This window comes from Puntigrus tetrazona, chromosome 6 (assembly GCF_018831695.1).
Source record: "Puntigrus tetrazona isolate hp1 chromosome 6, ASM1883169v1, whole genome shotgun sequence".
Lineage (NCBI taxonomy): Eukaryota > Metazoa > Chordata > Actinopteri > Cypriniformes > Cyprinidae > Puntigrus > Puntigrus tetrazona.
This window is the reverse complement of record NC_056704.1, coordinates 15,930,324-15,944,223: the sequence shown is the minus strand read 5'-3', so window position 1 is coordinate 15,944,223 and position 13,900 is coordinate 15,930,324. Positions and strand designations below refer to the sequence as shown.

General features: G+C 41.9%; 1 protein-coding gene across 1 annotated transcript in view; it reads right to left on the bottom strand.

Moving 5' to 3' along the window:
* Window positions 1-2,672: 2,672 nt before the first annotated feature.
* The window catches only part of LOC122347155 (phosphatidylinositol 3-kinase regulatory subunit gamma-like), a 127,630-nt gene continuing 116,402 nt past the window's right edge, over window positions 2,673-13,900 (bottom strand). Inside the window, 11 exon segments of the mRNA XM_043242273.1 lie at window positions 2,673-2,970; window positions 3,244-3,414; window positions 3,493-3,512; window positions 3,515-3,529; window positions 3,532-3,568; window positions 3,665-3,841; window positions 3,929-4,071; window positions 4,247-4,372; window positions 4,934-5,114; window positions 5,219-5,317; window positions 7,390-7,501. Of these exon segments, the coding sequence (XP_043098208.1) occupies window positions 2,769-2,970; window positions 3,244-3,414; window positions 3,493-3,512; window positions 3,515-3,529; window positions 3,532-3,568; window positions 3,665-3,841; window positions 3,929-4,071; window positions 4,247-4,372; window positions 4,934-5,114; window positions 5,219-5,317; window positions 7,390-7,501 (1,283 nt within the window). The 3' untranslated portion in view covers window positions 2,673-2,768.

Below are 13,900 nucleotides of genomic sequence, written 5' to 3'. Positions count from 1 at the left end.
GCAAGGCAATTGAAATACAAGGGAAGAAAATTATGCATCTTTTCAAAACTAGGACTACCCAAGAAAATAAAACAAACCAAACTAAAATCTTTGGTCTCAACGCCTGGGAAAACGCTAACAAACAGCAAAAAAAGTGATTAAAACATTTTTGTTTTCTCCAAACTATTCAAATATGATGTGTGCTATACTGGACTCCAATAATCAGCTCTGTGAACATAAATAAGCCCCTTTACTTTCAACAAAACACACAAGTTCGGTTCCAGTCTGAAGAGTAAACATGTTCAGGCATGTTTTATACTCAATCCATTCATGTCATAAAAGGGATTTCCTGTGTTTTAATAAATGTATCTATGTATTATTAAAAGACATTCAATGGTGAGTGATGCAAGAGTTCAAGTAATAGACAGGGAGCCCCTCTGGGGCCCAGCTTCAAAAAAGAAAAGAAAATCTAAAACAAACAAAACACGAATATCTGCAACTCAAAATATATGAAGGATAGAATAAAATGAAATTAAAGCTGAACCTATGATATTGAACATAGAAACCAAAAAAAGGCAACACCAAGGCTGCAAAGACGCATTTCTGAACGGTCGGACACAGAACTAAAATCAAGCAGCTGATCTGCTGAGGCGAGCGTGTTCTGGTCGTGCCACAGCGATGCTAGAGCAGACAAGACAAGAACGCTGAGTTCTGCCAGTTACACCCAATCAAACCCAACAAAACCACAACCACTTGCAATAGCAAATGGGAGAGCAGCTGAAAAGAGCAATGGATGGGAAAAATCTCCATCAGTTTCCTTGTCTGCATGTGGTTTTCATTCGGACTCTAAGGTTGTAAGTTCATCTCAACATCTGATCTGACTGAATGCTCTCTCTGTTTCCAAACTAACCACCAACCATCCAGCAAAAAAAATTCCAATTGTGCAGATCACTTCAGAAGCAATTAAAAACTACCTCATGAAAAATTAACTATTTTACGATTTGGCAATCGTTTTGATTCATATAAAAAAAATTTCCACCCCAACCTAAACAAACTCTACAATTGTTTGAATTTTCCAATTTGCCAAAACATAAAATAGTGTTTTGACAAATGTTCTGAACTGACTATATGCTGTGCGCTGAGTGAGATGGTAGTGGTGGGTGAGAGCCGTCTGTCCTGTTTAATGACCTGTAAGACTAACAGTTTTTCTCAGTATACAACTTAATTGTAAAAAGGGGAAACTGTGAGAGAAAATGAAATAACAGTGTGAACTTCAAGACTAAACTGGACACCTGCGTGTCAGAAGCCCAACAAAAACAGGAAGTGATATAACTGACGTACCGACAGTAAATATTGTGCATATAGCTTTGAATATTTTCATAAAGGTTTTATTGTGCGACATTAAAACCAACAGGCAGCCAAACAATAAAGTGTAATATCTCTTTTCTGATACAGAATGAGTCAACCTGCTAAAGAGAGAAGCACTAGGCAATAAAGGGGCTTTTTTTTTTTTTTTTTTTTTTTAAAAGAAACTCTTCAAAAGGTTCAAGTGATTATCGCTTTTTGATGCAGTTTGTTTATCTCTCTGACAGACCACTTCTCTACCATCAAAAGCTGGATTGCACTTTATTTTTAAGATACCTACTAAAGCACATCTGCTCTAACACTGCTCTTACCGAAGAACTTCTTCTGAACGTGTTTGACAAGTACACGAATCCAATTAAGCATCAAGATGCCACATTAGTTAATTTTTTTGATTTTGGTGCAGCGGTCAGTTGTTATTTTTATATAAGTGCTTTATGTCAACTGTGTCTGTGCATGCGATTTTGGTTCTTATGAAAAATGTGGAGCTTCTGTTCACAGTACACAGATCCAAACTATTTTAAGTAGTTTGCAAACTAGGTGTATTAAGTATAATTTCGCTCAATTAATACAAGCCAATTTTAATCATTAGTAAAAAAAAAAAAAAAAAAAAAAAAAAGTCCTCCCCATGCCAACTTTGGTCTCTGCACTGAGCTGTAGCGATCTTAACTGCTTAGGAAAGGACAAAACTTTTGATCCAGCCAAACTGAAAACAAGGACAAGACAAAAAAAAAAAAAAAAAACCCTCTAAGGTTAGTGTTAAAACAAGCTTTTGTTTTTAAGACTACAACACATTTTCACCTGTGCCCTCCCAAACCATCCCTCAACCCCTCGTTCAGCAGCAGTCACTTTGAGAACACTCTGGAAAGTGTCAGTCATCTGTTTGCTACAGTTTTTGCCTTTTTTTAAACACTTAAAGAGAGAGATGGAGACACCTAAACAAACTAATTTTCCTGCCTTACATATAGTTAAGAATTTTGCAAAGACAATACAAAAAAATAAAAGGAAAAAACAACAGCTGAATGGAAAAATAGAAGGATGTGAGAAAAATCGAGGCAGGAAAAAAAAAAAAAAAAAAAAAAAAAAAAAAAAAAAGCGCTAAAATGGAGCATGTAAAAAGTCCCAGCTGGAGTTTAGGTAGCAGCGCGGGTCACCTGAAACTCGCCTCCTCTGCTTCCTTCTGCTTTTTTCACATTCACAAACATTTAAAACTTCCTTGTGCAAATCAAGCAGTCTTAGAAAGAATGCCCTCCAAATTGTTCTTGTAAAAAATATATACTCCAAGGTGGCTGACGTGTGTGTTGCAGCAAGTGTTTTTTTTTTTTTTTTTGTTGTTGTTGTTGTTGTTGGTATGTTTTTTTTTTGTTCAGAAACTGTTCCTCCCTCCCATGAGTGTAGTTTTTTTTTTAATTTTGGGGGGCGAGTCTTCATCTCCGAGGGCCTGAGGGCATCTGTGCATACACTGGGTACGCCAGCCGCACGTTGAGCGAGTCGTTGTGCTGGACCAGTGAGGTCTGGTGGTAGTGCAGGACCAAGTCTTTCAGAGTGCTGTACAAGTTGTAGGGCTCGGCGAAACCGTAGCCGCGGGGTGTGCTGTAGATGACGCAGTGCTTCACCTCGCCGTCCACACTACAGACAGAAACACATCTCATTACCAGTCTGATTTCCAACCAGAATCTGACTTCAGACAAAGACAAATTTAATCTGTTTGCTCAATGCGCTGGAGGTTAGAATAATCAAAGAGGATCAATACATTGACTTGTTTCTTGGAAACAAGCTCGGAAAAGGTAGGAGTCTTGAAAGAAAAATACATCTAATTTTAGATATTTTATTAAAACAGAAGAGATCTTTTCATACTAAAACTGAAGAGAAATCCTCATTCTCCCAACTTAAGATACTCACACAACAGAGCAGGCGTAACAGCCCTTCTTGCTGCTCTCGCGAATAAGAAAGGCTCCATCAGGTTTGCCGTGTAGCAAGTCCTCTGCCTGCGTTCGGTTTAGGTCCCCCACAAACCAGCTCTTCTCATCGTAGTGTGGCAGATTCTCATCCTCCTCACTGACGAAGTAGGCGCTGTGATTTGGAGAGGAAGTGTGTTACATGCTGTGATGGAGCCGGTAGTTTCAAGTAATATATGACAATTTGACTTACTCATCCGTGTTCTCGTTTTGATTCCCAGCCAATCGTTTTTATTCGTTTCTGTCGAACGCCTTTATGATTGAGCCAGCTGCATGAGAAAGAAGCAGTGGAGTGTTTATACATGCAGGAAAAACTGTCAACAGTGAAGATGACGAAATAAGCTGCAAAGGAAAGCTCATCTTACACAAGGTACTGATCTCTGATTTTTCTGAGCTGAATGAGATCTGGCTTCAAGCTGTTCATTTTCTTGTCCGTCTCCCTGTTGTCCAGAGCCTGTGTTTTCAGGTCCTGTTCAAGCCGGGTCTTACTGTCGTGAATCTCACCAAGTCGGGATTTCAGCTTCTCGTAGTTCATCATGATCCTAAGAAAAACAACAACAACAAGGATTTGTAAACCCACAGATCAAGGCTTCCGACCAAAGCTATTTTTAATCGAGGACTCTGCGTACCTTTCAATCTCTTTGTCATTGCCCTCTCTGCGGAATCTCTCTATGTATTCTTTACTGTAGCGTTCCTGCGTGTGACACTGTTCTTCAAAAATTTTAATCGTCTCATTGAAGGCCTCTATTGCAGTACGTTTCATCTGGATCTCCTGCAATCAAAGGAAAGATAAATCAATGGATGTGATGCTGTGCCTCTTAATAGACTTCGTTAATTGGTCAATGAGCTTCTGTAATGGAATAAATAGTTTGTGCATGTGGAGTTTAGCACTGGAGTTAATGGGTCGGTAGTCTATCGATCGGACAGAAATGTTCTAAACGGCTTACCTGTGAGGTTTTTGTGTGCTCCTCGTAGAGTCTGTCATATTCTTTACTCTTCTCCTGATATTGATTGTGATATTCCTGGAGTTTCCTCCCCACTGCATCAATGTTGTCCTCTTTCACCAGCTGATCCTGAGAGAGAGAGAGAGAGAGTAAATGCATTGTTATTGATATGAATTGCTGAGTGAAGAAAAGTGCAATGGGGGAAAAAAGGACTGCTCACAGCAACATACTGTAGGTTTTGCTTACAAAGTGAAAGCCATTTTTCAGGAATTTTCTTCCCGGAATCATTAATAAAAATCTTGGAATCTGTAAGTGCCTCTCGAGGGCTTACATTTGTGGAACCCCCTAAATAATGAGCACCTGTGTGTCTGAGAAAGATACCGGGAGGGCGAAGGAGGAGGAGGAGGAGGGGGAAGCGAATAAATGCCTGGATGGCCTTTCGACATTGTGGATGTGTGCAATTATTTAGGAGGTGCGCTGCTGTGGCAATAAACAAAGTAATATTTCATGCCAAAAGCATCCTGCTGCCTCTGCAGTTTCACTCACAACAAGCTGCACAATTCATTCAGCAAACACGCTCTTTAGGGCCGGAGCGAGGGAGGGAGAGGTGGGAGGACAAAGAGGTAAAAAGGAAAGGAAGGGATGGGTCTGTAAACGTGATACCCCTGCCCTCAATGTAAACCCATTTACCTGCTGGTAGCGAGAGACGGGATACATGAGCTTTACGTCCAGTTTGGTGTTGTACTGGGCCAGGGACTCGTGCCTGTAATGACTGATGAGCTCCACCACCGAGCTGAACGTGAGCGGGTCTGAGAAACCGTACTTCCCATCACGGTGGTAGATCTTTATTAGCTTATTGTTTCCACCTTTCCTGTAGGGAAAAAAAAATTAGATTGCGTTGGACCACGGATCAATGTAAGCTGAATGGAGAGGGGTTTTTTTTCGACAAGTAGAAGCTTTGTAAATATTAATTACCTTAGCGTTAGTGTGTAATCTCCCTGCATCTTGGTCGAGGCGTCCCGTACTAGGAAAGTACCATCTGGCATGTCTCTCAGTTTGTCGTTCACCTCTTCCCTGCAAAGACAGATACTCCACACATCAAACAGTGCACTTAAAAATTTGTAATTACAGCTAAAACAGGTTTTCTGTGGCCTCTCTCTAAAACTCAACAGAAAGGGCTGACACACACACACACACACACAAAAACATGACGACTTCTCTTTGCCTGGCTTTATAAATAAATTTGGTCTGGCAGAGGGCAAAGGCACTGGTCTGTGACCATACTGTCTGTTACAGCCGTCTGGGAGAGAGTGAGACATCTTTGAATGGTTTAACGGTTGACCCTGTCCTGCACACCCACATGTACGCTGATGCCTCCAGCTCTTGTCTTAAAATCAGACAATCTGTCTCTTTAAAAGTGCCTCCAGACGACCAGCGGAGGAGCTGTCAGGCTTCAAAGACTTTCCTGCTTTTTTGCCCCCTTCTCTATTTTAGTCTGTATGGGAGGAATGTCACACCCCCACCGCCCCTGACTTCCAAGCCTCCTCCCATTCTCCTGACAGCCAACAGCCTAGTCATGCTGGTTCTCAGCTGACCCCGGCCTTGGCTCCTCAGGAGGGGGTATATTTAGCCTACTTTGGGCTGCTGAGGTAAGGAGCCTTTGACTAAGCAACGCTCCCACCTTTCTGGGGGAGGAGGCCTGTCTTACATCCTGCACTGGGAGCTGTGGGAATCAGGTGCATTTTTAGGTTGCAGTGCATCAGCAAGTTCATCGTTTAGGGGAGGTGTCCTATTTCAGTAACATGTTTGGTTTAGAAAAGCTATTGAGAAATGAAATTGCAAGCATTTTTGCTTCTGTAATGTGGTGTAATTGAAGAAAGCATTGCAATATGATGTATGAAAATGCTGAGACAAGATAAGCAGCTGTGCACAGATGACGTAATGTGCACGACGAGCACACAGCATGTCAGTGTGGAAAGTGGGAAATCTAGAATGTGTTTTTGCATTCAAAAACATCTGGCTAGAGGAGATAATTGAACAATGACAAATTAAACAAAATATGCAGCCTTAATAGCAAGTTAATCATAATTGTTTATCAAAATTGTTGAGACAATCATCCGCAGATTGAAATAATTTCACACGCACAAAAAAATAAATAAATAAATAAATAAATAAAAGGAGTAAAAAAGGAAAGCTATGTCAATCTGCTTTATGTACTAGTACGGGCATATAGTAGTCACATTATAATTATAGGTTTTTCAACACATTCTTCACTGAGACCATAATGACAGTCCATATTTGAAATTCAGTAGTCAGCATCACTGTGCTTTAGAGCTCTTCTTTATTAGATGCCTAAAGTTTAATTAGTTTTAAACTAGTAAGCACCAAGCATAGGTTTGAAGCAAAGTGAAAAGCAGATGTGGTTTATATGGGAAGGGACTGAGTTAAAGGATAGCAGGGCTTCAGAGATCGGTGAGCCTATGAGCATTTCTGCAGAATTTCTACTCGCCCAACATCAAACAAGTCTAAAGCTGGTCACTAAGCAGCAGACTAATCTGCTAAAACCTGAGAGTTTTATGGGTTGTGTTGGAAACTGGCCAGACAGCTCGACATTTTGGAGATTTGGGTTCTTCTATCCCTCCCCTTAAGTAATGGCAACTAAACCTGTCTTTCTCTTTTCAGCTCTTCCAGTGTCTCTCCCCCACTGCATTGCCTTTCTGCTTTTGTACAGCTGCGGCAAAGCATACATGCCTCCAGGATAAGTGAGCCAAAAGAAGGGGAGAGGATCAAAATAAGTTCACCGGCTCACATAAAGAAAGAAAAAGAACAGAAAAAGTTTGCAGAGCAGCTGAAAGAGCAACATGACACTCCAGAGCTGACTCCACCTCAGGCAACCAACTTGGACGCCATCAGGTGGAGGGATGGGAAGAACTGACAACAACCCAGAAACCTCTTCATCTGATTCAAATGCAGTCTTATGACTGTACTGGCCAGCTATCACCTGACGTGCACACGGCCATACGTGTCCACCACGTGATGAGGGCAGTCACACTTTGAGCTAACTGGCATGAGGAAAGGTTTTCAGAGAAGAACAGACAGAAATCCAATCAAGTGAGAAATGAAGTCTAGCGTCAAGTGACTCTTACCTTGATATGTCTCCCCAGTACCATTCTGCTTCTTGCAATGAGCCGCTGGCGGCTTCTTTCACACCGTTGCCGTTTACTGGTGTCATGGGTTTTGTTGGCTTGGGAGGAAGAGCTGCAGAAAAAATGAGAAAGATTTATTTTAGTGGAAAATCTTCTAACCTCAAGAGCAATCCTAGAAATACAACGTTTGTGTTACGACCTTACAGATGAAAACCTCATCTTCTTAAAGAATAAACTAAGCAGATGTCATGTTAACAAATGCATTGTTTATCCTCATGAAAAAGTTGCTAAGAGAATTCAAATTTGAACTTAAATTGCAAAAATACACACACACACACACATTGTTTTGTGTCTTTCAACTGTTTGCAAATACTTGAAGTACTGCAGTAGTAAGGTTACCGCCCAGGATTAACTATTGACTTTTAGCCCTTAATTTCCCATAGATGGCCTTTCAATACTCTCCTCCTTCACAACATTTGTAGTCAGACGAGCTTGTTTCGGAAAATGCAACAATGATTTCCACTGAAAATGCAAAAGATCAGTTTTCATGGAAAATGCAACAACAACATATTCCGTTCGGCTGAAGTGAAAGTGTAAACAAAAAACAAATGACCTTCTCTGCCAGTCTTGCTTTTCTTCTACTTGCTGAATATGTAATGAACAGGTTTCTTTCCCTTGAGTGATATGCTTCTTTTGTTGCCCGCAAAAACGAAACAACAGCTGCCGTAAACAGAACGCTGGAAAGCTAAAGCTGATGGTGCTCTTGCTATCTTGTGGGTCAGGGGTCACCACAACATGCTGCCTTAGCCACGCAGTGCATCATGACAGAGATGATACATCGCGGAGAGAGTATGTGCAGTGTGTTACATCTTCACAGCATCCATTCTCTTGTCTAATCTCCTGATATGATTTTTTTTCAATCTTTGCGAAACTGGTATTACTCAACTTTCAGTAAGACTAGATGAAGGATGCAATGGCAGCCGTTCACATGTTTTTGCGTTCAAGTGCTTCAGGGAAACCTTCAAGTGCTCAGCCAGGTGTATTATTTTATTTTTTGCAAAAAAACTGAAGGCTGCAACTCCATCTGAAATGTACAGAGACATAGTGTTCAAGCCTTGCACACACTGCCAAGCCAAACTAACCTCCCCCTGACCTAGATGAAACTTGCAACAGGGGCCTTGAAACAGCAACGCACCACTCCGTTCTCAATGCACAGGTTTATTCAGAAGGTTTTTAAGTGAAACCAAAGTCATGCTCCAAACAGTACTAGTGGACTGTTTAGGGAGGATGCGGCTCATACAAAGTACTGCCATAATGAATTCAAATATTAACACTGTCTTTTGAAAAAACAGTCATCCACCTGTCCATATTCTGACAGAGACAAGGCTGTATGAGAGTGGGTGTATATCTATGCCAGGACAGGGCAGGGGGAGTGGTCTACTAGATGGAGCAAGTGGGCATAGGGATGTCCTAAACTCCCAGGCTGATTCTAAAAACTCCTGGGCCCTTCTAGCTAAAGAAACTTCTATCTGGTATGCGAATGAAAAGAGGCAAGACTAAGGTTCAATACACCGGAGGTGAGTCACGGAAATAAAAGCCCAAAGGGACATGCAATGCACACTACAGCCAATGAATGAATCATTGCTGCTGGCACACTGTGGAATGACCCACTGATCCACACAATTGGCTCCTTTAATAAGTAATAATAATAATAATAATAAAATTGTTTAAAAGATCACAGTAGAGATGAGAGAGGAGAGAGAGAGAAGAGAGAGAGGACTGACTTTCTTGTATTGCCATTTCAGTACTTTAAGTTTTCATTGAAGTTTTATTACTTCCCAACATTGCAAACATTTGTGGATTGAAGATCTTTATGGTTCTTTCGGTGTGCGGGAAGAGGGGTGTGTGAATGGCTTTCTTTGAGGGTGTCATTAATTAAAAGCAGTGGCGGTTTTTGGACTGAGAGTGCACAAGTGTAGTCTGAGACCCGGGCACAGTGACAACTCCTCCCTCCACAGGCCCACAGGAAACACCTTAGTCTGGTGGGGTGAGCGGCTTCAACCAGTCAAAGCAAAGCCAGGCTAACGGACACATCCCCACCCAAACCCTGCTCCTGCAGGTGTGCGCACACACTGTTCCTACATTTCAGTTGGTCTGAAAGAAGATCAGCCAAATGCCTTGAATGGAAAATGAACATTTCTTCACAGCAATGACTTTTGGCAGCTGAAAATATGGCAACCTTGTGCACTTGTGTGTAGTCACAAACTTTGGGGGGAGCACTCACCACCTAGTAGAGGACCATTTCTGCAGCATAGCAGCTTATGAAGAGTCATTTGACAATGTGTAACCTTCTGTTCCCTCTACGCCAACACAATAATCACCATATTAATATTACATTTGCAAATACCCACGTGGCTCACCTCTTCCACTCCCTAATGTAATTTAGAGACACAATAAACCGAGATTCAATATCTCACTATTCAAGTCTAACATGTGAGCTGAAACCACACATACACACACACAAACAAATCTCTATGAATATGTCTTAAGCCTGATATATTTCATTTCGTCACAAAGCCCCTTTCAGAGCTACAGCGGCAGCCTTCCACCAGAAAGGGAAATGCCCCCCCTTTTTCTCACTCGCTCTCTACAGCAGCCAAAAGGCAGGTGCACAAGCCCAGCTGAAACCTCAAATTCCTGCCTACCAGTTTTCCACTGTCAGCTCTTTCTGCAAGTGTGTGACCACCTTTGTCCTACCCCCACACACACACTTGGTTATCTTTGTGAGCTAGTGATGGGGTGTGAACATGAAAAGAACATGGAAACGGAAGGAAACGGAGCAAGAACGAGGCAGAGATGTGACTAGGTGATCTCATTACAGCGGTCACCCCATCTGTGTTGGTGTCAGAGATATCGCAACTGGGGGGCACACAATGGAAAGTCCACATAGTCGCAGAATGCAGTCATTTTTTAAACTACCATTCACAGATTCAAAGTAATTACGATCATGATTTATGGCAAAACTGATGAAACAAAAGGGGATAAATTTAAATGACAAAAGTGAAAAGATCTTTTCAATTTCTACAACAGTAAACTAGCTCAGCATGCTTTATAATAAAAGCAAAACAAATTAGGGTTTTTTCATTAAGATATCCTTGTAAAATATTATTATATTTTATAAACCATTAATAAGAAAACATGAGAAAAAGAAAGACTAGGATTTAGGATGGAAAGGAGTGAGTGGCAATGCAGCGCTGCAGAGCTGCGCAAGTCTGAACAAAGAAAACTATACATCCATAGGTAAAGCCTATGGCGATCAGCGACCAAGCGGTCCATTGTTTGGGAAACAAATATAAATGGCAACATGCAGCTCAGAACATCATCTCCAGAGGTCATTGTTCTACAGCCGTGCTCTTGTGCACAGTGAAAGACATGTTCAAACTTCTGGTTCTACAGGTGATGGAGCAGATAAAGCAACGGTACTTTGAAAGAAACACAAACACTGACACCACACGCACACAAAACAGTTTAGTTTAGGGCTTGTATGTACAAATTAGGGAGTGCATTAGCATGAGAAAAAGCGTGTGGCAGAGAGTGATGACAGTGCCATTGAGGGGAGCAGCAGGCGAGGGGTGCCACGTCCCGAACCAGGGGGAATGAATTAAAAGTGTCACCGAGCACATGGGTGGTTTAAATAGTCCGTCGGGGACGCTCACAATCACATGTGAAACCAAACGCGCTCTGTGCACCTATTATCATGATGCACTGTCAACATCGGCTCCTAATGCATGAATAAAAGACGATCCTTGCAGCTGAACTCTTAAAACATCCTTAGATTATTTTTTAAATAAAACTAAAAATGACAAAAGTACAACTATAATGGAAAGCATGGCTCTTACGTTAATTCATGTTGACAACTGCGCATGTTTCCATCCATACAAGATCCAGGACACTTCCCACACAATAGGACAAACACTAATTGTCATTGTGCTCCCCTGACAGTATGTTCAGAGCATTACAATAGCCATAAGACAGAAAAGCAAAGACAGTGACCGTGAAAAAGCAGAAGAAAAGAAGACTGGTGTCTCCCTTACCGTCCTCCTCTGGTTCCTTTTTGAGCTGCATGTATACAGCCTGCACTCAGCTGTCTGTGACACGAGTCCTCTTATTCTCTCTCTCCCTCTCCCCTCTCTCTCTCTCTCTCCCACTCGCTCTCGCTTTCTCTCCACCCTCCCTCGCTCGTTCGCTCTGCCTTTCAGACTAAAGCCAGAGGGAAAATCCCTGCTCCTAAATTCAGATGCTGCTGGCTTAACAAACCCTCTCAATGGAGAATTCGGCAGCAGCCAATGAGAAAGCAGGAGGGGAGGTGGACACAACCATATGAGATGGAGAAAGAGAGAGCGGAAAGCTCTGGGGAATGATGTAGGAGGGGGGAGGAACTCCTCCCAGAGAGAGACAAGGCAAAGACGCTAACACACGCTGAGGAGAACACAAACGGGGACACATGCATCGAACCGCTTCACAGCCACATTGCTGGAAACAAGAAGATTACCAGATACTAAAAAGTGTGCTGATTGCCAAACACTCGTTAATTTAATTGAACTAATTACATTTACAATATATAAAGACTTATGTGCGCATACACCATAGATTCAAAGAAAGAAAAATGCTTTGTTTTCACATTCTGCTAAAGAAAACCCTGCTTCCTCAACGTAATATACATTTTCTGTGGACATTTATGAATGAACCGGCTCAAATACATTCAAGACAGAACAAGCTGAAAAGGCACAGAACAAAGAAAGAGCCATGCATCAAGAGAGATAGTGACATTTCCATCCCTTATGTCATACGAATGCCTATTAAGGGATGTTAGAAGCTGACTTTTCCTTTGGTGTCGCTGCACTTTTGTTGTCCAGCCAGAGCACACTGCTCCGGCAGCCTTTATTACACTCACACATCACTGGTCCTAAGAGACAGGGGCCAACTTTCCCTTGGGGGCGGTGTGGCACCTGTGTTCATTGGACACCGCAATGGAACAAAGCGGTCGCTTGCTTGTTTGCAGACGCACGCACATACAGGGCCATACCTCGGAGCCTTTCACATCTCAATTCAGCTGTAATAAATATTCTAATGAACATCTGCACGGGAACCGCGTCCCGATTCGTTCCTTTCCTACTCACTGTTTCTAATCTAGCCATCTCGTCTCAGGCCAGGCTGATTTCACTGTCCCGCAGTGCCTCTCTAACAGCGTCTCGGAGATGAAGAGCCGTGAGTTGAGGAAGAAGCAGATGATATGTCAATGTGTGGCTATTGACAGTGCATGGGGACAAACAGACGGATAGAAAAAAGAAGAGATCTGATAAACCTGTGTGCAGTGGCACAGAATGAAAGATAAGATTAATGTGTGGGTTGATCACACGGTGCTGTGCTCATTCATCCCCGTGGCAGAGCAATCGAAGGGCTATTCAAGCCAGAATCCTGCTTGCCAGATCCGTTCAGTCCACCACAACTCATTTTCTAGGAAACGAGGAGGTTCGAACTGAGCGTTAGGCATTGTTCCTTTGAACAACGCAGAGAATGTTGTGAACGTAATAAAATTATTCATTCTGCCCACTAAGGCTGCAACTGGACCAAGAAACAGTTAACCGTGTACGGACAATTACAGACAGCACCATCTTCACGGCAACCTTCATAAAATATTACAGTTAGTTTGTCGAGAAATGACGCTCAAAATGTTTCTTACGCGTTCGCATTCAACACGGTCTGCTCTAAAACACAGTCTCTTTTCTCATTCCATTCACATTTCACGCTTCTAAAAGTGTCATCCGTCTCTTTATTGCAGGAATTAACGACATGAATTAACGACCCATTGTCAACTATGCCTGTGACTTCTGAATGGGATCCAGTTTCCAGTCTATGACATCATTGTTAATGGCAATAAAATGGTGTCAGCGCTTAATAGATGACACATGAATGGCACTGAATTTGAATAAGGAGCGCAAACCACCAAAACTAACATTCAGAAAGCTGGGAAACTTACTCTGAAAGACCCCTGACGAGCTTTCACAAAATATAATTCTGTGACTTCATTGGTCTACAAGCTACCTAGTCCCCATTTGCTAACAATGTCACTGGAGCAGATCCTGTACGACAGCACTTAAGGTGTCAAACCAATTCATAAAGTGAATTTCGATCTCTCCACATTTTGCATATCAATACCATTTGTGCGAGCCATGCAAAACGTCCAAAATCTCCTGAGGAAAAACCGACAGACTACAGAAGGACCTGTAACGCAATCTCTCTATAAAGATTTTTATACAACCATATACAGGCCCACGTTATATACAAAATTGTAATATTACTGGATATATGCGGAGGAATAATCTGGTCCTTAAGAGACAGTTCACCCAAAAGCAGATATGCAATATGAAATCTCATTCATCATTAACTCTCACTGTATTAAAAAGATGCAAAAAAGTGAATGGAGACTGACACACTAACAGATTGTGTT